The 25,589-nt window shown below is 38.9% G+C and overlaps 1 protein-coding gene across 1 annotated transcript in view; it reads right to left on the reverse strand.

Moving 5' to 3' along the window:
- PTPRR (protein tyrosine phosphatase receptor type R) overlaps positions 1-25,589 on the reverse strand; it is a 245,577-nt gene that overhangs the window by 82,742 nt on the left and 137,246 nt on the right. Inside the window, exon 6 of the mRNA XM_030323227.2 lies at positions 13,266-13,528. Coding sequence (XP_030179087.1) covers positions 13,266-13,528 — 263 coding nt within the window. The remainder of the gene's footprint in view (positions 1-13,265; positions 13,529-25,589) is intronic.

The following is a 25,589-nucleotide window of genomic DNA, read 5'->3' on the forward strand; positions in this document are numbered from 1 at the left end:
CCTACTTTAGGGAGACTCTTATTGACACCATAGTAAATATTTCATGAGATACTCTCCCCACCCTAGAGTTTACTGGTTCACTGTAGAGGCTGTAAAGCCAAGCTTAAGAATTTCTATCACACACAGAGACGCAGAGATTCTCACTTTGAATGCATACTGTTGTTTCAGTGCACCCCCTACAGGTCATATCTAGTAGGATATATTTAAATTAGAAATCAGGAATCTTTGGGTGACCACTCCTTACATAAGATTTGCTGAGCACGTCCCTCATTGCTCTCAAGGATTTCACATTTAATAGGGGTTAATTATTCCAGTAATATCTCTTTATATTATTATTACAATAATATCTCTGTGTATATGCTTCCAAAATATCTATCAACCAAGCTCTTAGACTCAATCTGTCCAAATAACAAAATACATGAGATCTTACCCCCCAAACCTGGCACATGCATAATGCTTTATTGCTTACATTCTTTGATTCTCACCCATTGAACTAGAAGTACATTCACTCTACTCTAAACTGCTTTAATACTGAAGCCTTTCCCTCATATGCTTTTTGGCCAGAATAGAAGTTGCTTCTATCGTTTTTTTCTATTAATTACTGCCTTCGATGCATTTAGCACTCCATGAACCATGAGGATGGAGCGACAATAAAACACTTTTAGAGTTGAAACAATACAACGTAAAAGCTGGTTTAAAAAGTGAAATAAATACTCTCTTTTACAAAACAGTGATGGAAAATCGAGCTATCATTGCTATGGTCAAGATTATAAAGATTACTTGTATCAAGAAATCGTATGGAAGGATTTTTCCTCTGTACAAGTTTCATGAGTATTTAAAAAGAAGACTGAGGGGCGCCTGGGTGGCGCAGTCGGTTAAGCGTCCGACTTCAGCCAGGTCTCGATCTCGCGGTCCGTGAGTTCGAGCCCCGTGTCGGGCTCTGGGCTGATGGCTCAGAGCCTGGAGCCTGTTTCCCATTCTGTGTCTCCCTCTCTCTGCCCCTCCCCCGTTCATGCTCTGTCTCTCTCTGTCCCAAAAATAAATAAACGTTGAAAAAGAAGACTGAAATTTTAAAATGCAGTTAGAAAAGTAAAGACAAGAATAAGGATAGTCACCTCATACAAAGCTCTACAGGATGTTCAAAGATGAAATCTAGACTTATCTGGAAAAATCTGCAATCTTGTTATTTGAGATCTCTGTTTAGATTTCTGAACCATTATTATATATAAACGAGATCATTCAACTGCTTGATTTTTCATGTCTTGATGCATAACTGTGCTGTAATAACAGGTTCAGGATAGAATCTCTTTAATTTTACAAGACTTATACATTGAGCTGAGCAGAGGTCATAGACTTTAAAACTCATTGGTAACATAAAGTGGGTGGAGAAATTAAGCACCCAGGAATGAACTGGCAGTTGAGAAGTTTTCCATGTCCCGGGACTTTCGAGAACTAAATGGACATTTCAGAGCTGAAATAGTTGAGCAAGGCTAACTCTGGTGAATAAGCCTAACTTTGTATTATTCAGTCAAAATTTAAGGGCCCTTATTATACGTGTGGAACTAGGAAGTAAGGAAGCATAGATAAATGAGTTCTTAAGCGATTTGACTTGTATATATAGTAGGAGAGGGAGAGAGAGAGAGGGAGAAGGAGGGAGGGAGGAGGTATTTGTGGAATCAGGGGAGGAGAGGTGATGTAGAGGTAGTTTATTTCCAGATGTCTGTGTTTCTTCTATGGATGGATGGGGGAAGGGAAATTCAAGGAGCACAGTAAAGATTTGGAAAAACTGCCTGGGGCAATGAGAAAGAGCTGACTGAAAAAGCAACAGATTATTGAGCAGTGTTGAGCAACCACTGGAGACTTAACATGGCTAAGGATCCACATTTGAGATACATTCTTTTTGGCTACAGCAGGTCTTTTCCATTCTTTTCATGTATTCACTGCAGTGAGCCCTTTAGCACTTAATCGTTTCTTCGATCATTATTGATTAAAGTGGAGTTAAAATTCCAATTTGTTTCTCAGAATCCTCAGGTAGACTAAGGATTCTCTCAGGAGCGAATATTCTTTTGAGTAAGGATTCAGTAACAAAATACTAACGTAGAAGTCAAAATGCAGTGGCAAATAAAACATAAAAAGAATAAAACTAATCATTTAGGAAACCATATTCAGAGCAGGGGAATAAGGGTTTTTATAAGCTCCCCTTACAGCCTGGCGGTGCAGTGTGATATCAAGGACATGAAGGACATCAGCTCAGACTCTCCCCTCGTGGTGGTTAACGAGACCGGGCAACCTGCCAGCACCAGAGACTGACATCTGTAGGCCAAGAGGGAGATGATGGGGATCATCTGTTTGGCTTCGTTTTTGAAGTATTTCTTTCCATAAAATTAACCTAATTTTAAGGACTTGTTCTTTTTTTTTTTTTTCATACCGAAATTTAACAAATATCCATGAAATATGTAGTATGTCAGGCATTGTTTTATAGACACCACCATGTGGGGAAATCAGAATCAAGAGAGAAAAGGAGGGTAATGAGGATTGGGGCAGGCAGGCTGGGGGTGCCTGGAAAAAGAAAGCATTTTTGAGGCTCATATTCAAACCTCTGATTTAGAATAAAAATTGGCTCCTGAGTAAGAGGATTTATATCTTATAATACATATTAGCCAATAATAATTTAATTTGACCCATTGTCTTTAAAATAACTTGTGGATTGAATGAGAAATGAAAATGATTGGATGCCAAGCATTGGTAGAAAGCACATCATATTTCAAAGTGTTCACACCAATTTGTTATTTCTTAAGTTACAGCTCTTTCATCACTACACTGGGACATTTTTCTAAATTTCCTGTCAAAAAAGATTATGTTTTACCTGCCAGAGAGGACATTACAGTCATGGATTTTTTTTTTTTTTTTTTTTTAAACAAAAACAAGAACGAGCTTCCTTTCCCTAGTTGAGACTAGTTAAGAATGGCTTCAACATGCAGTTCTCCACTAGAGGGCACTATTTGCACATACTATGATCAGATAGGCTTCATCTAGGCTGGTTTCAGAATGTATCCAAGAATGGAGCACTCCCACCATGTTTAAATTACATCGAGATAATAAGGAAGCATTACTGAATGCAAATGTCATTTTAACGTTTGTAATATACATGCAGGTAAGACAACAACAACAAATCCATCACTTGAAAAATAATTTTGCTAGAGGCGATCTGTGATTTTTTTTTACTGTTTTGCTATAGAAGTCATGTATTAATAGCTGGGAAAATCCGATGAGAACACAGTGGAAACTCACTTCATAGGAAAACAATGTTTGAGCACTCCAGAAAATGATGTAGTGGATCCCTGAGCTGTTACATATTTCAAAGAACTCCAAAGGCAACCATTTGCCTGCAAGGTAAAATCTCCTGACACAGTACAAATATTCAGAGCTGGTCTTTCTCAAAATAGGAAGCAAAACGTACTCTGGGAATCATCTGTGCCTGCCCTGATTAAAATGCTTCCACAAAAAAAGGCTACTTCACCTAATTCTTTCAACCTGTACATCTAGATCTGGAACATGGTCCCCTAGCAAAGACTTGAAATCTCTTGAAAAAGCCCTGCCTTTAGTACTTTCTATATCAAAACTCTAATTTGATAGATCACGGGTAGAGAGGAATCAGTGAACCTGAAAACATTATACCACAACAACCTCTTCTTTAGGGTCAAGACAACAGGAGAGCTCTATAGAAATGCCAGCATTATGCAGTTAGGGGAAGTAGGCATAATTTTCTCCAAAAATAGATCATATCTACAGAATGGTTCTAAGAGTTCCCAGAAAAGAATTGGGCTTTGACCCCCATTGTGGGAGTAGAAATGGAGACCACCAAGTAAAGCTGGAAGCCAGTGTCCAGGATCAGATTGCAAGTTAATGGGTGTTGAAAGATGGGTCGGGATGGCATGCTGAGAAACTCTTTCTGCTTGAATCTCAGGACCTAGGAGCCCTTGTGATGGGTGGTCTGATGGAAGACACAGAGAGGAGGACCCAATGGCCCTTACTCCTATTATTCCTCCAGGGGCCACCCGGGGAAGGGAAGGTGGGGAGAGGAAAGGAACTATTATAGTGACCACCATCACAGCCGCTTCTGGGTCTACACTCCTGGGACTCACTCAGCCACAAAGTCTCAAACATCTCAGTATGCTTTGAGAAAAGCTAGGTCTGTGCTTGCCAACAAGTGGTGGCCAATTTTCCCCTATTTTTAATTCCTTCAAAATATATCTTGGCTTTTGTTCTTCTGTCCCTGGGTTGTATCCCCTGTCATTTCTTTCTTTCATTAACCACTATTACCTTTTGTCTCATGACTTGCCATTGATTTTTAGGCAGATTTCAAAACTTTGGCCTCCATTTTCTTAATCTCAGTGGGTTTTTTTAAAAATAAGGAACAGTTTACAGCTCTGTTTTTCTAACCCTGCAGAATACCAACACACCTCCATAAAAATGCACTCATGTCTATCCTACAAATAAAGAGGAAAACAGCTTGATGTTCACTGTAAACAAAGGGTTTGTGCCTATTTCCAAGGCCTCCCCAACTCTGGATATCCCCATAAAAGTAATTTATAAGGATGTGATAATCAAAACCAAGGGAAGCCTAAGATTATATCAACTGTATCAGCTAGAAGGAGGTAGAGCATAGTGGTTATATGCAAATTTATGTTGGATTACCACCGGGCCTCTAGAATGGGAACAACCAAATAGAGGAAAGGCTGAGACAGACTGGCAGTCAGACTGGCACCCTCCACTTTGAGTGTTTTGAATCTACCTCAGAAAATTGAAATTTACTTGTTTAGAATCTGAAAAACATTTGAAAGCCAAGCATGAAATTTGCTAAGAGGAATAACAGCAAGACACTCCATAATATACCTACGTAGTATATACATTGATTTGTAACCTATTTTTTACTTATTTTCCATAGAATATAGAAATGTGCTTCCCTGACACTCCAAGGTAGTACTTGTTAGGGGTACTTAAACAAGTTTAGCATCTGGAGCCAGATTGCTTCAGTTCACATTCTATTTGTCACTCTCACAACCCCAGTGAACTTACTATTATGTTATTTGTCCCATAACCTAATCTCTCTGAGCAGTCAGCTCCTCACCATAAGGAGGGGCTAATAAGTCCCTTGTGAGGATTAAATGAAATAATGCATGTAAAGTGTCAATAAATCTTATTGAATTGTTTCGAATGACATTACCTGGGGTTAAATAAGGATTAATTTCTAGATGGTTGTTTGTTATGTGTTATGTTATGATTCCCATATTGTCAGACTGGAAGACATGAGTCGTGGTTGATAGACAGCGCTGGGTGGTGCTGGGTCATAGGTTCCATCAGAATGACTGGTGCTTATTTGAAGGAGGCTTCCTGGTATGTGTATCACAGGCAAGATCAAGGAAGTCTGGAGTATAAACCTAGCTCTGCAGTAACTAGTGTCACCACCTTTGGCCAGTGTAGTCATGTTGTGGGCGCTCCACCCAGATCACCTTTACCAGGCTGACGCCCCTCCCTATCCTTCCCCCACTGCTGGGAGTTTTGGCTGTGAATGGCCCACAGCTGCCACTTCTCTGGAGACTCATCCTTGGCTGATGGGAGTGGCCTAGGCCAGAGGCTCCTACAAAGTTATGCCTCCACCATCCCCAGGATGGCCTGAAGTCAACAGCTGACTGACATGGGGGTACAGATGCCCACCCTGAGGTAGAACAACTGTTCGTGAGGTGCCACTCATGCTCCAGGGCTCCCTGCCTGAACAGGCTGAGATCAGATGTCAGCTGAAACCACCTCTTTGCTTGGCTTCTCCTCCGTTCTGCTTCCCCTACTCTCCTTTAGGCTTCTCCTGAGAGCATTGTCTCAGTAAGTCACTTGGACAAGATTCCTTGTCTCAGGCTATGCTCTTCTCACTCAAGACCTAAAAGAGAATTCTAGGTCTTAGTTTCACTAGACAGAAAATGATGGGTCTATTTCATGAATGCAGATTTTAATTTCCAGAGTAGTTTTGTCTTTGTAAATGTTGTACCTTGACATTCAGTTGTGTCTATTCTATCCCTTTCTTGTATTTCCCAAAGGGAGATTAGTTGAGGAGCAATTAGGTATCTTCTAAGTCAAAATTTTTGAGCACTGAAATGTTTTTTCACTAGGGAGAGCAGGGGACAGAAGTCAGAACATTCCACCTTGCCTAGAGGAAATTATAGTAAATGCAACTTTTAGTTTAGATGTAAAATACTCAACATTTTCTTGGCCAGGCCCATGTTTCCATCGCTTCCATTGCTGCAGGCATTTTTAACTTTGATAGAAATCTCCTGGGCTCAGCCTAAAAAACCTTGTTTTTTTTAAGCTTGTTTAAATTTTTTTTAACGTTTCTTTATTTTTGAGAGAGAGACAGAGTGTGAGCAGGGGAAGGGCAGAGGGAAAGGGAGACACAGAATCCGAAGCAGGCTCCAGCAGCCCCGATGCGGGGCTTGAACTCACGAGATCATGACCAGAGCCAAAGCCAAGTGCTTAACCGACTGAGCCATCCAGACACCCCTAAAAAACCTTTAAAGTGACATAGCTAGGTGTTACATCATCATCTGCACATTTATGGACACCTAAAGAAACCATATCATGGTAGAGTTAAAGAAAAGTTAGAGAATGTTCATTCATTATGGCAAACCTCAGGGCTAGTGGAGGCCTCAGGTGTGATAGAAAACCTCCGTTAATGCCACATTCCTATCAGCCCACTGAGGAAAAAAAGTCGGGAGGAGTGAGGGTGCCCTGTTAAACGAGACACCCTTTATGGACTGCTCCTTAACTATTCTTGCCCACTTTTATTTCTTTTTTTTTTTTTAATTTTTTTTTTTTCAACGTTTTTAATTTATTTTTGGGACAGAGAGAGACAGAGCATGAACGGGGGAGGGGCAGAGAGAGAGGGAGACACAGAATTGGAAACAGGCTCCAGGCTCCGAGCCATCAGCCCAGAGCCCGACGCGGGGCTCGAACTCACGGACCGCGAGATCGTGACCTGGCTGAAGTCGGACGCTTAACCGACTGCGCCACCCAGGCGCCCCAGCCCACTTTTATTTCTAATGGAAAATCAAATTAAGAAATAGTGGGAATCTACCCGTCTGCCTGTTAATTTCCTTTCCATAAAACTGGCTGTTAGTCATACAGTAGCATAAAGAAGAAATTTGTAGGAATTTGTATTTTCGAGTTCTCTGCTTTCCCAAGTGAAGGAAATGTATCATTCTAGGGTCTGAGTGTGATCTTTTGGTTACTGGAAATTTGGAAGCTGGTTCGTATACAGTTCTCTTGAGAGTGACAAGCAGGGAATTTGAGGAGGACCGGGATGGGACAAGAGAAGAGGGAACAGGAGCCGGCTCTGGCCTCATGCTGTGTCAGCACGTGACCTTGTTGTCCAGCTTAACTATCACCAGAGCTGTGCAAGGCATGTGCTATTCTCCTCATCACAGGTGAGCAAACAAGTTCCCAGTTTTGTATGCAGTAGGTGTGGGGCAGACCTCTGAATGCACCTCTTCAACTCATAGAGTCACCATGGGAAATGAACTCATCTGTGAGATGACAGCGGGTTTAATATTACCGGTAGTTATTAGATTACATTACTTATTACAAAATTTATAAACATATATTTATCAGTAGGATGAGAAAAACTATAAGTCAATTGACATTTTAAAAGGTATTTATGAAAACATAAAATAAAAAATATTTATGATGTCAAATGGCAGGCTCAACCCTATCAATTCAGTTAAAAAAAAAAAAAAAAAAAAGTTTCGATTTTCCTGAGTTCAAACTGAGCTAAAACAGGCTCATGGAATGGGACCACAGGAAAAAAAAAAAAAAGAAAGAAAGAAAGAATGCTAGATTTCCTTTTCCTTCTTAAAGGCAAAATGCCATTTTATATTGATTGTTAATTTTTTTTTAAAATGTGTATTCACTTATTTTGAGAGAGAGAGCACACACAAGCATGCGAGCAGGGTTGGGGCAGAGAGAGGGTGAGAGAAAATCCCAAGTAGGGTCCTGGCTGTTGGCACAGAGCCTGACATGGGGCTTGATCCCACGAACCATGAGGCCCCACTCGAGCTGAAATCAAGATCCGAACGCTCAACCAACTGAGCCACCCAGGCACCTCTTGATTGTTAATTTTATTGTGTCCTTTGAAAAAAGGCAGAACAGATATTATCATGCCTATTTTGTACATTGCAGAAACGACACAACATAGGACTTAATTATCTTGTTGACTCACTTATTTAGTGAATGTCAGAAGCAATATTAGCACAGAGACTTAGCCCTGGAGTTTATCATTAGGCTATTTGTTCTTGTGGAAGTTTCCTTGGAAATATATGAGATCTCTAGATGCAAAGGCACATTAATTAAGAAAGTCCATAATATTTTTCTGTGTTTACAATGTACGAGGGTTGCAGGGACCACGGTAGACACAAGAGCATTTGAGCCTATACCTGTCCTGAAGGGTCTTCCAAGCTGGTGACGGGACAGGACAAACTACTTGAAAACCAGCGTTAGTCCCTTTCTGAATAATTATTCTTTAATGAAAATCACTGCTAGAGGAGCGGTGCATGTGAGAATTCAGAGGTGTTAAGAATCCCTGTGGGGATGGATCAGTGTCACAGCCAACGGTAGGAGGTTAAGTTTTGGCTGGGATTTAGAGACTAGAGATAGACAGGAGGAGAGAGAAGAGGGACCAGGTGAACACAGATGCAAATTTAGACAGGACCACAGCGCACTGGAGAAGACTGGATGGAACGGAAGGTGTATTTTGGGAGTAGCAGCAAACATATTTGGAGAGAAGGATCAGCGTCCGATAGTATAGGACCTCTAAGGCCCAGCAAGCTGGTCTGCGCCTCAGGCTGTAGGCACAAGGGAGCTTTTGAGGATTTTTACACAGCAGTACTGTTACAATGCAAGTACTGTTACAGCAAAATAAATCTGAAGAGTGTATGGTATGAATCGAAGGAGGAGAGAAGAGTATTAGATCAGGCAGAGGAGATGAAATAAATGAAATATGTAACACATGCTCCTCCTGGTGTCATTCTCATGATCACAGGACACAGTAATTCAAATAAGAACTAATGAGATCTGGGCCCAGATCTCAAAAAGAGAAATCAATAATGAGAAAATCCGAGGAGCAAGAATCAATATGATAATGGTGACTAGTTGGAAAATTTATCTTCATAATTTTGGGGATATATTCTTTGTGTTTAGGTAAAGCATTCACATTTGGTCTCTATAGTTTCTTTTATTTATTTATTTTATTTTTTAAATTATACTTTATTATTAATAATGTCACAGGAATAGATTCTCTCCATCAGAGATGAGAGATTTATATGGCATGACCCAAAATATTTTGGGGACAAGTGACTCATAGTTCAGCCTCTACGGTCTCATGGAGATTTTAATGAACCCAGATCTCCATACAATAAACAAGGCATTATTATTTCACTTCAGGATTAGAAGATGGAGGGATATAAAACACAAGTCTATTTTAAAGACACAATTAGAACACATAAGCATAAATTAAGTTTTAAGGCTTTTAAAACTCTCAGAAATGTTTCTTGATTGCATGGAACACTATACACCTGTCATATTTTACCACTCTTGAAATATCACTATACTATCTTAGCAGGGAATTATGGCAGAAAAAATGGGGTGAGAATAGAGGAAGAAGGGGTGATGGGAAAAGCAGTGTTTCCCTACATCTGAAAGCTCACCTGAGAATTATTCATTACAACATTGATCATTCGTTCATTCATGCAAGCATTTATTTCCAGGAGCTTTTGCTTTTTAGGAATTATGTTCTACATGTAAGAGACATGTAAACCATATATGTGTCCTTAAGAAGCTTAGTCAATGGGATAAGATAGATTAGTTTTACGTACACTTGAGAAATGCTATAAATACTGTATGCACACAGGGTTGTGGAGCTAAAGTAGAAGGGGGCAGAGGAGATGAAACTGAATGAGTAATATTGGTGAAGTGGGCTAGAGGAAAAAGGAGAAGGAAGGAATGGCTTCTGGAGGAAGTGACACTTGAATTTCCCTCTCCAGATGCCCTTCCTACTCCCCATTCCCTCTTCTTACCTTGGACCCACCTCCCTGAGTAATCCAACCACAACCACCTTTTCTGTTGCTACCTGACACCCGGATAGCTCCTAAAGCAGTGCCTCCAGCTCAAATCAGCCTCTCTGATGGAACTTGGAAGCTAAGGGAAGAAAGGAATCTAGGTGGGAACCTAACGGTGGCCACCAGACAGCCAGAAGGATAGTGTCTTGGAGGCCAAAGAAGGAGAAGATTTTAGAAATGAAGTAGACATTGGTGCTAGATGGGAAAAGAAATGAAATATGTGCTTTGTATTTGGTGTTTAGGCCATTGATAAATTTGGCAAGTATGCAAATAGCAAGGATTAAAGTTTGAAAATGACCAATGAGGCAACGAATACACTCTACTCTATTAATAAGACGCTCTTCTGAGAAAGGAAGGAGAGACAAGAACCAGAGAAGGAAATGGGTTAAAGAAGTTTCTTTGATACAAGAGAATCTATGCTAAAGGCACCACGTTAGCAAAGAGGGCACAGTTGAAAACAGAGAAGGAAAATTGATGGAGCGAGCTATCAGGGGTGGGAGCAACTGACCGGAGGAGTCAGTGTGGACAGAAGAGCTTTCTCCTCCTCTGAGGTGGGAAGGAAGTGGGAGGCGATGGGTGGGGAGGCGGGGAAGTTTGTAGACCAGGTGGCAGGGAATCTGACACTGATTACACACTTACTCTGCTAGAGTCCCCACGTGGGCCATGAAGATGAGTAAGACACCATCCCTGTACTCTCCGTTCTCAAACGTTCGCTTCATTTAAATGAATAAAGGAGTAGTTAACCTTATGCTGCTTGAAATTCAAACATGCCCAGCAGTGGCTGACAAAAGGTAGGATTCTGGCAATAGGTACTTCCTAGAGGATTTCACCACTGGCCTTGTTTAGAATTGGCAGTGCATGATGATAGTAAAAGTTAGTCTGACTTTTAGGTAGTTTTATTATCATCTTTAAATCATCTGTAGAAAATGACCACCTTATTGCTTTCATCGGAGCAAATCCCTTCTGCCACCCCGCTTGTGGTACATCACCTCAGATACTTGCTTTGAGGTTTCATTTGGAAGCAAATCAATGTATAAAACTCATTTGAGTGACAAAAGCAAAAGAGCCTGAAGGAAGCAAAGAAGTCAAGTTTAACCCCTTCATATTACAGATGAAGAAAGTAAGGCCCAGATAGGTGAATGACACATATGAAGCCACTCAATCCAGCAAAGGGCAGAGCTGGGTCTGGAATCCAGTTCTCCTGACTCCTGGTTAGTCTCCAGGAGAAAGTTCCATCTTGTCTACAGCCCAGACAGCAGTGTTGTGGTACCCAACTAAGAAAATAGTACCTGGAGATCCACATGGATCCATCAGGAAACCAACCAGTATTTGGGGGTGATGAGGAAGGAAGGAAGACTTGATTGCTCTCTGTTTTTCTTCTGTTATGGAGTCAAAGTGTTCTCCCTTTATAGGACTTTAGAGATCACTGCAACAAATCCCTTTCTTTTTACTTCATTCATTTTTTTGTACAATATTTCAAAAAATTTGAATGACCACTTTGGTCTTCTGAAGTTTTTATATTTTCTGAAGGGATGTGGCATGTGTGAGTGTGTGTGTGTGTGTGTGTGTGTGTGTGTGTGTGTGTGATGGGAAATATATTTAGAGATGTGATCTGAAAACCTAAGACAACAAAAAGGACAGTGACAGAAAATGAAGATATAGGAAAATAAGAGGAAAATGAACCAGGGGAGTGTACCTTGAGAGCCTCTCAGTTCCCCCACTACCCTCACATGCAGTGTTGGATATAACATCAATCATATATATATATATATATATATTTTTTTTTTTGAGAGAAAGGGAAATAGAAAGGGAGTGAATGAGGGAGAGGGACAGAGGGAGAGAGAGAAAGAGAGAGAATCCTAAGTAGGCTCTACACTTACCACGGAGCCCAATGGGGGGCTTGATCCCACAACCCTGGGATCATGACCTGAGCCAAAATCAAGAGTCGTATGCTTAGCCGACTGAACCACCCAAGTACCCCATTCATATTTTAAGTATAGATAGGAAGCTTCTTACTTTAAGAAATACCATGCGGGGTCGGGGTGGGGGGCGCCTGGGTGGCTCAGTCGGTTGAGCGTCCTACTTCTGCTCAGGTCATGATCTCACGGTTTGTGAGTTCGAGCCCCATGTCGGGCTCTGTGCTGATAGCTTGGTGCCTGCTTCAGATTCTGTGTCCATCTCGCTCTCTGCCCCTCTCCCGCTGTACTTTGCCTCTCTCTGTCTCTCAAAAATGAATAAATGTAAAAAAAAATTAAAAAGAAAGAAATACCTTGGGAAAGCTTTACTTGATATTTTTGGGGAAGTAAAGAATTAGCTCTTTTATGTACTTTGCATATCATGGTTTTCATATATTGGCTTTGTTTTGAGTGAGAATGTGTCAGTATAAGTACATCACAAAGGCAGGTAAGGCAACTAAAAAAAAATGTCATGGATTTTGAGATTTACTGTTTGCTCAGAAGAAGAAGAGGGACAACTTCATAAAAAATTGATTTGTGGGGTGCCTGGGTGGCTCAGTTGGTTGAGTGTCCAACTCTTGATTTTGGCCCAGGTCATGATCTCACAGTTTGTGAGTTCAAACTGTGCATCGGGCTCTGTGCTGACAGTGTGGAGCCTGCTTGGAATTCTCTATCTCTGCCTCCCTTTTTCTCTGCCCCTCCCCTGCTCACACTCTCTTAAAATAAATATATAAAACTTAAAAAAATTGATTTGTGACAATGATTCTTCCCACTTCACATCAAACAATGTGGGCTTTGGTAGGAAATACCTTAAGTTTATTCCTAGTCCTTCTATCTACCAGAGTTTCAATGACAATTAAAGGAGATAGTGTTATGTTACATCATCAGCTCTTAAAATGTACTCAGTACATTTGATTATAGAAGCTGTTCTGTACTTGAAGATGACCTTGGCTTGGGTCTCCACAGGTTAAATGGAATCTGATGTAACGAAAATATTTTTGTAACATAGCTAGATTCTTTGTAACATAGAAAGATGGCAGTAAACGATTTTAAATCCAATATGCCAATCATCTCTGGTTCTATCATTTTTAATTGGTGAATAATCTTTTAAAAAAAAGTAACCTGTAGGGGGATACAGAAAAGCTCTTACCTCTCCTGAAGTCCTATGGGCTTCATTTTGAAAGGAGAAGGGCAGACAGCGGTGGTAGCTTTGATCTCAGGAGTGTATCGGCCTTGAGGGTCCACAACCACATTCAGCACCTTTGGGGCTTGCTCGGGCTGGACCATGCTGTTGACTGTCTTTGCCTCAGACTGTGCTGGCTGTAATGCAATGGGTGATAGGTGGATCTCCTGATTTTTCTCTTTATCTTGTCGCAAGGAAAACTGAAACTTTTCTTTTAATCTGTAAAGAATCTATAGAGGGAGATACAAAGTCTTGCTGTCATATTTTGCACACTAAACAACAAAATATAATCTCTTCCAACCCGACCCAGAAGACAAACTAAAATGAAGGTTCAATGATAATACAACTAAGCAAAGCCTTCCAGAATGGTCTCTCAGTTTTATTATATTGAGCTTTTTTTCCCCAAAAGGATATAGTTGGTATTTCTAGTTGTTAAACAAATGTGTTAATGGATCTATTCTTCAAATGTATATTCAAAAGAAAATTTGGCTAATTTTATGAAAGTGCCACATGTCAGTTTGATCACATGCAAATCTTTACTCAAAATGGCTGAAATGGAAGGCTGATGAAAGGAAGAGCCATGAAATATGTATGGGCTGATGACATTTACAGAAACAGAGATCTTCATCCAGTACAACATGGGAGAATAAAATCTTGTAAAATATTAATGAAAACATGGTTATGTTATAAATCTTAATTTCTTATGTTGGTAAATATCCACACTAGCCATGTATTAACTTGAATATTTTGTAACTTCTTGAAAAATTTAAATGTAGGACTCTTATCAAAGAAAAATTTGGATAACCAGAATTTCATTTCTTACCTCTTTCCCCTTTTAATTAAAAATTTTTTTTTCAATGTGTACTTATTTTTGAGAGAGAGAGAGAGAGAGAGGGAGACAGAGTGCGAGTGGGAAGAGGAATAGAGAGAGACACACACAGAATCTGAAGCAGGCTCCAGGCTCTGAGTTGTCAGCACAAAGCCTGACGCAGGGCTCGAACTCATGAACCACGAGATCATGACTTGAGCTGAAGACGGGAGCTTAACCGACTGAGCCACCCAGGCACCCCTCTCCTTTTTAATCTTGAATGCATGTAGGAAAAAGCAAACATATTACTTTCCTCCATTCTCAGAGCCCTTTCTGGAATGGCTAATTCACTTCAGAAATGGTAGGATTGTCATTTTTAAATTTTTGAAGGAATTGGGCTGACTTTGCTCGAACCCTCCATGGACTGAATTGTGAGGGAGTAGAGTTTGTTTCTCATCCTCAGGCTTCTCTTTTAATAAGTTTTTCTTTTCTATTTTTATTTATTTTTTTCCTTTTTAATTTATGATTGACTTTTATTTTCTAGAGAGGGAAAGAGTATGCAAGTGAGGGACAGGGACAGAGGGAGAGAATTTTTTTTAATGTTTATTTATTTATTTTGAGAGAGAGAAAGCTCTAGTGGGGGGAGGGCAGAGAGCAAGAGAGACAGAATCCCAAGCAGGCTCCAAGCTGTAAGCTCAGAGCCCAATGCAGGGCTTGAACTCATGAACCATGAGATCATGACCTGAGCCAAAGTCAAGAGTCAGACACTCAACTGACTGAGCCACTCAGGTACCCCTATTTCAACTTTTTTAAAAAAGATTATTTTATCTTTTCTGGTTTTATTAAGATGTAATGGACATATTATATAGTTTAAGGCATACAACATAATGATTTGATTTTTTTTTTCTCTTAATGCTGACTCCTCTACTCCAATTACCACAGAAACTATATGCCCTTGGGGTGCCTAATTGGTGGCTCAGTTGGTTAAGTGGCCAGTTTTGGTTTCAGCTCAGGTAATGATCTCATGGTTCATTGAGTTCGAACCATGTGTTGGGCTCTGCACTGACAGTGCAGAGCCTGCTTGGGATTCTCTCTCTCCCTCTCTCTGCCCCTCCTCTGCTCTCTCTCTCTCTCTCTCTTTCTCTCTCAAAATAAATAAACTTAAAGAAGAAACTAGATGCCCTTGTATTTCTTCAAGTATGTTCTCAGGAAGTGACTTGATAAGTTAATGCACATAAAGGGGTGACTTAACCCATTGTCTGTAATTACAGCACTGACAATGTCTGCATTTCAAAAAGCTTTAGGCCAACTGGACTCCCTTGTTTAATGTCTGAAATCCATTAGCTGAACGAGTGATATTTTAAGGGAGAGGGCTTTCTTGGCACTTTTCAATCACATTCACTCTAACTAGTCCTAAGACTAAGTCTTTCTTTCAAAGTTCTTTTAAATTCTAGTTATATCTATATTTGAAATCTACTGGAAAAAAATATATATACATATACATATATATTTGTTAAAGAATTAATAAACAGAAAAATTAAATTGAGAAATAAATTGAGAAAGAAATAATCTGAAATAATGGAGAAGATAAATACCTTTGAGAATGTATTTCAGGAAAATTTTAGAAAATATTTGTCTAATGTTCTCAAAATACATTGGTAGCACTTGTGGGTATTTATTTGAGGAAAATGAAAACACTAATTCGAAAAGATATATACATACCTATGTTTACTGCAGCATTATGTAGTAACAATAGCCATGATATGGAAGCGACCTCAGTGTCCATCCATTGATGAATGGATAAAGAAGATGGCATATATACACAATGAAATATTACGCAGCCATAAAAAGAGTAACATCTTGCCATTTGTAATAACATGGATGGACTTAGAGTGCATTATACTAAATGAGATAAATCAGAGAAAGACAAACGCTATATAATTTCAGTTATATGTGGAATCTAAAAAACAAAACCAATGAGCAAAGAAACAAACAGAAGTAGACTCATAAATACAGAGAACAAACTGGTGGTTGCCAGAGGGAAGTGGGTAGGGTAATGAGGGAAATAGGTGAAGGGGATTACGAGGTACCAACTTCCATTTATACAATATAGAAGTAACAGAAGCATAGGCAATAGACTCAATAATACTATAATAACATTGTGTGGTGGCAGTGGTGACTATGTTTATCATGGTGAGCACTGAGTAATATATAGAATGGCTGAATCACTATATTGTACACCTGAAACTAACACACATTGTATGTCAACTTTACTACAATAATAAAAATAGAAAATGGTTAAAATGGGCAAAAAATATGTTGTTAAAAAGTCTGCTTAACAAAATAATATTCTAAAAAATCAAAAAGAAGCAAAACACAACAATGTAAGATGAAAAGGTATCAGACTGAGATGAAGAAGAAAAGGATTTTAAAAGCTGAAAACTCGGGAGCAGGATGAAAATCTTTTAAGCAGTAAAGAACGGAAATGACAATGCAGAAAACACAGCCAGTGGCATATGTGGCAAAGTCAGGAGATTGCCTGGAATATATAGCAAAAAGATAAAGAGAAGAAGGTGAAAACAAGGAAACAATGGCATACAGAAGTCAGAGAAAAGTCACTGTGAACGATAAACCAGACTAAGTGAGAGAGCTGTGAATCATTCAGAACTATTTTTCAGTGCCCACTGAATGCCATGTATTGTGAGACCTACTGAGGATTCTGCTATGAACAAAATAAACTATACCCTGTTCTCATGGAATTAGAGATATGGAATGAAAAAGGTGCTCAGTCAAAAAACATGTCAGTTGAAAAAAGAATTAATGTGAGGAGAAAATGGGAGAGTTTTTGTGACTGAGGAAAAAATGCATTTACAAAAAAATGCATGAATTCCACACCTCGATAAATTGAAGTTCATGAGAATGAAGCTAATAGTATCTCAAATACACAAGGTGTCAGGGAATATACTGCCTGTGTACATTTCCCGGAAAAAATTAACCCAAACTCATGAGAAAGATGACTCAAAATTAAGAACTGAAGAACTAGAAATTGTGATATAAAAGGGAGTTTTGAAATTATGTAAAAATGAGTGAAAATGAAATTTAATTATGTCTCAGGTCCAACATCTCGGATTATAACAAGACAGAGGTTTGGGCAGAGAGGTAAGAAATAGGAGTGATTGTACATGAAGTGATTTATTTATTTGTTTATTTATTTATTTATTTATTTATTTATTTATTTATTTAATTTATTTAATTCTCACGTTAGATAACATACCTTGTAGTCTTGTCTTCAGGAGTAGCATCCACTGATTTATCGCTTACATACAACACTCAGTACTCATCTCAACAAGTGCCCTCTTTAATGCCCCTCACCCATTTTCCCTCCTCTTTCCCCACCCCATCAACCCTCAGTTTGTTCTCTGTATTTAAGAGTCTCTTACGGTTTGCCTTCCTCTTTTTTTAAATCTTATTTTTCCTTCCCTTCCCCTAGGATCAGCTGTTAAGTTTCTCAAGTCCACATATGAGTGAAGTCATGTGATACCTATCTTTTTCTGAGTGACTTATTTCACCTAGTATAATACCCTCCAGTTCAATCCATGTTGTTGCAAATGGCAAGATTTCATTCTTTTTCATTGCCGAGTAGTATTTGATTGTGTATGTGTATATTCATCCGTTGATGGACATTTGGGTTCTTTCCATAATTTGGCTATTGTTGACAGTGCTGCAATAAACATTGGGGTGCATGTGCCCCCTAAGTGTCTTTGAAATTAGGGATACAGATGGAATCAGAGTTAGGATGATCACTATAGGTCCTTCTGACTTAATTATACATTGAAAAAATTACAGTCCATCTGAATCATGTGGCTTGCCCAAAGTCAGCAGTCAGCGAGGGCAGATCCAAGTCCTGGGGCAGTTCTGCTTTGCAGACCCATGTACTTTCCACACCCTTACATTACTTCTGGTGCTGCTCTTTGCCATGCTATCATTCTTAACGATTGACTCTGACATCACATCTGCTGCAGATCGGTTCTCACCACTGGCTTTCAACACCACCAAATCTAAGAGTATATCTTTTGTGGATTAAAATCTCTCTTTAAGGAAAAGGACTATGCACCTAGGGAGTATAACTACAAATGCGTTCTTATAAATTGAACTGTCAGGCAATTAAAAAGAATCCTTTTTGTCTTTTATTCAGTTCACTTCCTCATACACTGGAAAGTTTTATACTGGTGGCGTTCACTGACAAAGGTAGGGTAAAGCTAAATCTTAAATTTTTGAAAATGATGGTGCTAAATATTCCTATGAGAAATATTACTGCATAAGAAAAAAACAAGACATCTAGTATTAAGTGACAAATCTTCTTACTCTTATTATAATTACTTTTACGAGCTATAGGATAGAAAACATTGAAGATAAATATCCCTACCCTGTGTATGATGCCTAAGGACTGGGGGGGGGGTTAATTTACTGCTTCTCTTCAGTTTTCATAACCCTCAAAGGCACTTTGCCACCACTTTGCACAAACAAAATCCTAGAAATACGAGAACAGTACCAATAAGATAACACAAGATTGCTAAGTTAAATACATAATTACTAAAAGATGAGGCAATAGAATTTACGGAAGGACATCTTTTTAATTTATTTTTATTGATTATTTAAAAAAATATTTATCTATTTAAGTAATCTCTACACCCAACATAGGGCTCAAACTCACGACCCCAAGATGAAGAGTCGCATGCTTTTCTGCCTGAGCCAGCCAGGTGTCCCTAACTTTTTATTTCTTAATTGCAAGCCAGCTATTCACTTGAATGAGAAGAGAAACAAATATATCTGTACCTTCACAAAAATATCTTTAATAAAAGATAATACATATGTTATATATTCTTAGTTCTTCACATCTGAATATAATATGTACATCAGAACATTTGATTGCCTGTTTACATTTGGGTTTTGGAGAAGCATATTTTCATTTCCAAATTGGAATATTTGGAGAAGCATATTTTCATTTTTAAAATGAAAATTTGGAGAAGCAAATATTTATTTTCAAAAATGAAAATGAGACAGCCAAGGAAATAACAGCTATCTCAATAGCTCTTGACAGGTAACTTTTATGATTATATTGGTATACAAGTAGCTCTAGTCCAAAGTCCTTCTTTACTTCATGAGTTTATGTTCTTGCTGAAGAACCTTTGCCACATATTTTTACAGTCATTGGCTTACTTCATCGCTGGTTACAGGTCAGCTTTTTAATCTGTGTCATATGTGTACAAACTGATGCCTACGCCTTTGATTAGGTAGAACTGATGCCTACGCCTTGGAGAATATATAATGCTTACAAGACACCTTAAAAATACTCAAGAGTGAGGACACCTGGGTGGTTCATTTGGTTGAGCATCCAACTCTTGATTTTGGATCAGGTCATGATCCCAGGGTCATGGGATTGAGCCCTGCATCAGGCTCTGCACTGAACATGGAATCTGCTCAAGATTTTCTCTCTCTCTCTCTCTCTCTCTTTCTCTCTCTTCCTTCCCCCCCTTCTCTCTCTTTCTCTCTTTCCCTAAAATTAAAAAAAATACTCAAGAGAGAGACTTGGTTGACAAAACATGGAAAGAATGGAAGATGTTGTTACCTGGCAATAGGTGGGTTGTCATGGAATTAAGTTGTAAGACAGTGGTTCTCAACCAGCAGGGATTTAGCCCTTCAGGGGCATTTGGTAATGTTCTGAGATGGTTTTGGTTGTCATACTAGGGTGTGTGGTGGGGTGCTACTGGAATCTAGTGGGCAGAAGCCAGGGATGCTGCTAGATACTCGACAGTGCACAGGACAGATCCTCCTCTCTCCCCAATATAATTACCCAGTCCCTTTGTGTGCTCTTGGTCAAGTCACTGATCCTCTCAGGATCTTGGTTTCCTCATCAGTAAAATTAGCAAACTAAAATACATTAAGTGTTTATGCATGGAGTCTATAGTTAATAATACAACATTGTATACTTAAAATACTTTGCTAAGAGGGTAGATCATATGTTAAGTGTTCTTATCACAATACAGAATAATAATAATTTAAAAATTGAGTGCCTGGTTGGCTTAATGGGTTGAGCATCTGACTCTTGATTTCAGCTCAGGTTATGATCCCAGGGTTGTGGGACTGAGCCCCGTGTTGGGCTTCATGTTGACAGCATGGAGCCTGCTTGGGATTCTCTCTCTCCCTCTCTCTCTGCCCCTCTTGGCTCATGCATGCATGTGCTCTCTCTCTCTTTCAAAATAAATAAGCTTTCAAAAAATAATAAAAAAATAAATAGAGAGCAGGAGGACACTTTTGGAAGTGATAGGAAGATCTATGACAAAGATGGTGGTGATGGTTTCATAGGTATATACTTATCTCCAAACTCACCAAGTTGTATCCATTAAATCTGTACAGCTTTTTGTATGTCAATCATACTTCAATAAAGTGGCTTAAAAATACATTAAGTATTTAGTACCACACAGTAAATTTAGTGCCAATTTAGTACCAGTAAGTGTGCAATAAAGGGAAGACATTAAATATTACTATTGTTATTATTTTTATTATTAAGAGGATTGCATTCTTAATACTTAAGAAGTAAACAGTTTTTATTAAGATAGAACAAAATTAAAAATTGCTTCAAGGCACATGCCTACTCTGAAAATGGTATGTTTTACAGAAATGGTTCTGTAAACAGATCATTCCAGCCAGAAATCTATTCCCATTTCCCTCAGTCTCTAGCAATTATATATAACCAATTAGAAGAGGGTAGCTGTTTATGTCCACCTGTGACATGTTTTCACTGCATGGGGCTCAGGCTATAGCAGGTGATCTGACATACAACTTCCTGTCTCAGCTACCAAGACCATGACTAGAAAACTTCTACATGACTAATAATTGGCTTTTTTATGGGTCTAACATGCTAAAACTTTTGTTGACATCAAGAGCTCTTTTCCTGTATTTTCTAAAATTGCTTTCCAGAAGCAATCTGGCTTGTAGATATCTCTACCTACATTTCATAAATGCCTTTGCACTTTGTAATAAACCTCTAAGTACATTTGAAGATTTAATTTTGACGATAAATGTTCCTTCCATTGTTTATTGAAGTTTAATAACTAATTCTTCTTAGTAATACATTTCCCCTACCTAAAACAGACTGAATGGATTGGAAATTGCCCACACACTTTTCCTTGGAAAATTGTATTTGTCTATTTGTCGCTCCACCCACTCTACATTCACATTTGAGAGGTGCTAAATAAGTCACACATTTGAAAATGTCATGCATGTCTAATTTTATGCCTGGCAATATAATTTTTTTTTATTTTAAGGAAAGTAAACAATATGCCACATTTCAAAAATTTTGCCAAGCCTTATGTTATTGTTACATAGCACACATAATCCACCATTACAGCAATTTACCTATAAAATTTCATAATAAAACCATATGCCTTTTGTTTCTGTGGTATGTAGGAAGGCTGGATCGAAATAATGGTATTTGATCTCTCATACATATAGTTATTGCCAGAGGGGAAATTCTGTATTGTGTCTTTTCTTTTGCATGGAATCAACAAAATCATGGGAAATAGAATCAGAATATTATGTGTTTGAAAATTGCAAAAGTGATAGCACAACTATTACTGAGAGAGCCAAGTAAAAAACTTACTTTAAATCAAGGTCACTATCAAAACTACTTGAGCAAAGATAAGCTTTTTTAGAGAATCACATTTGACAAGTCCCTAAATGTGAACTGTTGACATGTCAGTGTTATAGTTGCATCAGATAAACTTAACTTCATGTTAAATTCAGTCTGAGTAGGTAGAATTTTTCTTTTTTTTTATTTTAAAATTTATTTATTCTGAAAGATAGAGAGAGAGTGGGGCAAGGGCAGAGAAAGAGGGAGAGAGAGAATCCCAATCAGGCTCTGTATTGTCAGCATGGAGCCCTATGAGGGGTTTGAACTCACGAACAATGAGATCATGACTTGAGCCCAAATCAAGAGTTGGACAATTTACTGACTGAGCCATCCAGGTGCTCCAGAATTTTTCTATCAGTATTAATTCCTTCATGTATACTGCTGGTTCCTCTGTTACGTTTTTTCCCTTTTTTTAAAGCTTATTTATTTATTTTGAGAGAGAGACAGAGAGTGTGTGTGTGTGTGTGTGTATGTGTGTGTGTGTGTGTACACGAGCGGCGGAGGGGCAGAGAGAGATGGAGAGAGAGAATCCCAAGCAGGTTCTGCGCAATCAGCACAGAGCCTGATGGTGCTGGATCCCATGAACAGTGATATCATGACTTGAGCTGAAATCAAGAGTCAGATGCTCAACTAACTAAGCCACCTAGGCACCCCTTCCCTGTGACTTTCATGAGAAAAGCGACCTTTTCTCATGAAAATTTAAGATTGTGTTTGAAATATATCATTCTACTTCTTTCATTTATTCAAGGGCAACTGGAAGACACATGAAAAGTGTTGTTTCTCTCACTACCCCCACCTCCAACGTGTTCCTTGCCCAAGAAATGGGAGCTCCACCAGCCAGGTACTCAGCCAAATAAATGAGGAGTCAACCTTAATTTCTTTCTTTCCTTCTCCCTGAGAAGGGAGCAAATCCTGTCATTTCCATTTACAAATAAATCGCAACCGTTCACTTCTCTCCATCTCCACCACCATCCCTCCTCTGGGCCATCATCATCTTTGTCATCAGGCTAACACAATGGCTTCCAGAAAAGTCCTACTGCTCCCAGCTTTGCCTCGTGTTCTGTCCCCAACCACTCTTCACCAGCAGAGCACCTGCTCTTGTAAATCCACACATCAAATCACATGAAAGCTCTGCTTAAAACTTTCAGCTTCCACCCTTCTTGTTAAGCCCAGAGAGGCTGGCTTATTCCCACCTCAACTGCTCTGTCCTCTGCCTGGGAGGCCCTCTCCCCACATTGTCACATATCTTGGAAGTCTCCGAGGGTTCTGTTCCGCTCACTCACTATTAAGGTATCTCTTCATAGCACTGCACAATATATGATTTTTTAAAAAAATGAATAGACTTCATTTTTTAAGATCAGTTTTAGGTTTACACAAAACAACAAAGAGTACAGAGTTCTCATATACCCTCTCTCCCCTATTTCCCTAAACAATTTTCCCTATTAACATTTTGTATTAGTGTGGTCACATGTGTTACAATTGATGAGCCAATACTGGATATCATAATTAACCGAAATCCGTAGTCTAGATTAGGGTTTGCTCTTTTTGTTGTACATTCTATGGGTTTTAACAAATCCATGAGGCCATGTATTCACCACCACAGTATTGTACAGAATAGTTTCACTGCCATAAAAATCCGCTGTGCTCTACCTATCCATCTCCTCCCCTGAAACCTCTGGCAACCACTGATCTTTTGATTATCTCCAAAGTTTTGCCTTTTCCAGAAGGTCAAATACTTGGAATCATGCAGCATGTTCAGTATTTGTTTAAAAAAAAGTACTAAATTATTTCTGTGTTCCCCCCCCCCCCCCCTTTAGAGTATAGGTCCTACAAGAACAGGGATCTTGTTCTCTCCTTTGGCCACAGTGCCAACCACAGGTCCACAGTGTATCCCCTGCAGGAATTTGTAGACTGAATGAATGGATGAATCTAACTGCCAACCCAGTGGACAGCAATCACCCATACCTTGGAAACATTCCTTTCTCGATTTGTTCTAGTAACTTTGGAGCAGACTTATCTAGGTTTCTGACTTTTACATTGATGCTTGGCAGAAACTGGGAAAAGAAGAGCTAGTCTCTGGCCCCCAGGGGTTGAGAGTGTGGCCACCACAGACTCTTTTGCCTCATGAGAGCAATATGTCATGAAAGGATTTATCCAGTCATGCTGGATATGCAGGTGCTCCTGAGTTAGAGAGGCAGAGCCTGGACCGAGTCTTACATGGTAAGAGCAGGCTCTGCTGGGCCTCTCTCTGCCCTCCAGGACTCAGAGGCTGCTCAGGAATCTGCTTTCCCACTTCCCTCCTTTACCCTAGCCTTTGCTCTGCCCAATCTTATCCGTCCACCCCTCCCAATGCCCCCCCCCCAGCAGTCTCTGCTTTTAGCACTCTCAACCTCCTTGAATTCTCCTCTTCCTCCCATCTTTTCATCTATGAAGCAGAAAAACACTCTAATTGTGATTGACAAGAGAGAAAAAAGCCCTCAAGATTCCTCAGATTAAGGAAGAGCCGCATATGTTAAAATAGTGCAATTAACTATTACAACAACAACAACAACAACAACAACAACAACAACAACAAAAACACCCTCTAAAATACTAAAAAATGCCCAGAGGTCTCAGTCATAGTCTCCCTAAAATCTCCAACTTTGTCTCATTAAATTTTTCCCTCTCAGTCTCCACCATTTAATACATAAAAATCAAATTTCTTACTCAATGTTTAAGTTATTCTTTTTATTATTGTGTCACAATTCTTAGAAATCTTGCTAAATGTGTGCCCATAGGAGACCAGACGCTTCTGAATTCATGATGATGGAAGCTTTAGGGTGTCCTTACTGCTTCCTATATTTAGACTCGAGGAAATATGCCCATCATCACCATGTTCAAGGCCTTAAATGTTTTATATCCTTCAAGTTTAGACTTACTCAGCCTCTGCCTTTCCCAACTAAGCCCTAATCTTTCTAACATAAACCCCTCCCCAACAGGGGAAACATAAATGAACAAAAACCAATAAGACACTTAGCAATACTGTTGGTTGAATAGTATGTAGTGTGATGTCTTTTGGGGGCATTTAAGAGCTAAGGAAGGAATATTTTTGAAAATGTACAAAATTAAAAAGAACATAGCACAAGGAAAAAAATGTTTAAACCCCTTTGTAAACATCAAATATTTTAAAGTACATCACAGAATTTTTGAAAGAATAGGAAAATTTTATCAATGTATTTGAAAAGTAACTGTTAACTCCCTCAATACAAAATAGAGCTGCCTAGTTTAGTGGGTTTACTCTGAGTTCTTTTTTTTTTAATTAGAAATATACTTTTAAAGGCTACACATTTATAATTTATAATTTACAGAACTATTTGCCGTGTATACTTTTATACTTTTTAAATTCATTCACCTAAAAAGTTAGTCGACAGTGAATTATCTAGCCTTTGAGCCTATGATCATCCCTTTTAATGCCTAGAATTTCGCAGAATGCTATCTATCTTTAGCTATTTATCTAATAGCATTAATATCTAATGCTATTTATCTTTAAAAATAAATAAGGAAATCAACGATTCTTAAAGATATAAGCTTGCCCCTAAGACGTTTCTTTTTAAAATTTGTCCTGAGTTCCATAAAGATGATATAAAAGAAGAAATAAAGTAAGCCCAAAGTGTGCCCATGAGACTTTAATGACTTTGAGGGCTCCAGTGACCACAGTAAATCACTTTCTAAAGCTTCATTCCCAGGGTTGATCAAGTTACTAAAAGCCTCAGTGCAATTACAGCCTTATTCTGCAGGTCAGAATCTGTAA

This window comes from Lynx canadensis, chromosome B4, assembly GCF_007474595.2.
Source record: "Lynx canadensis isolate LIC74 chromosome B4, mLynCan4.pri.v2, whole genome shotgun sequence".
NCBI lineage: Eukaryota > Metazoa > Chordata > Mammalia > Carnivora > Felidae > Lynx > Lynx canadensis.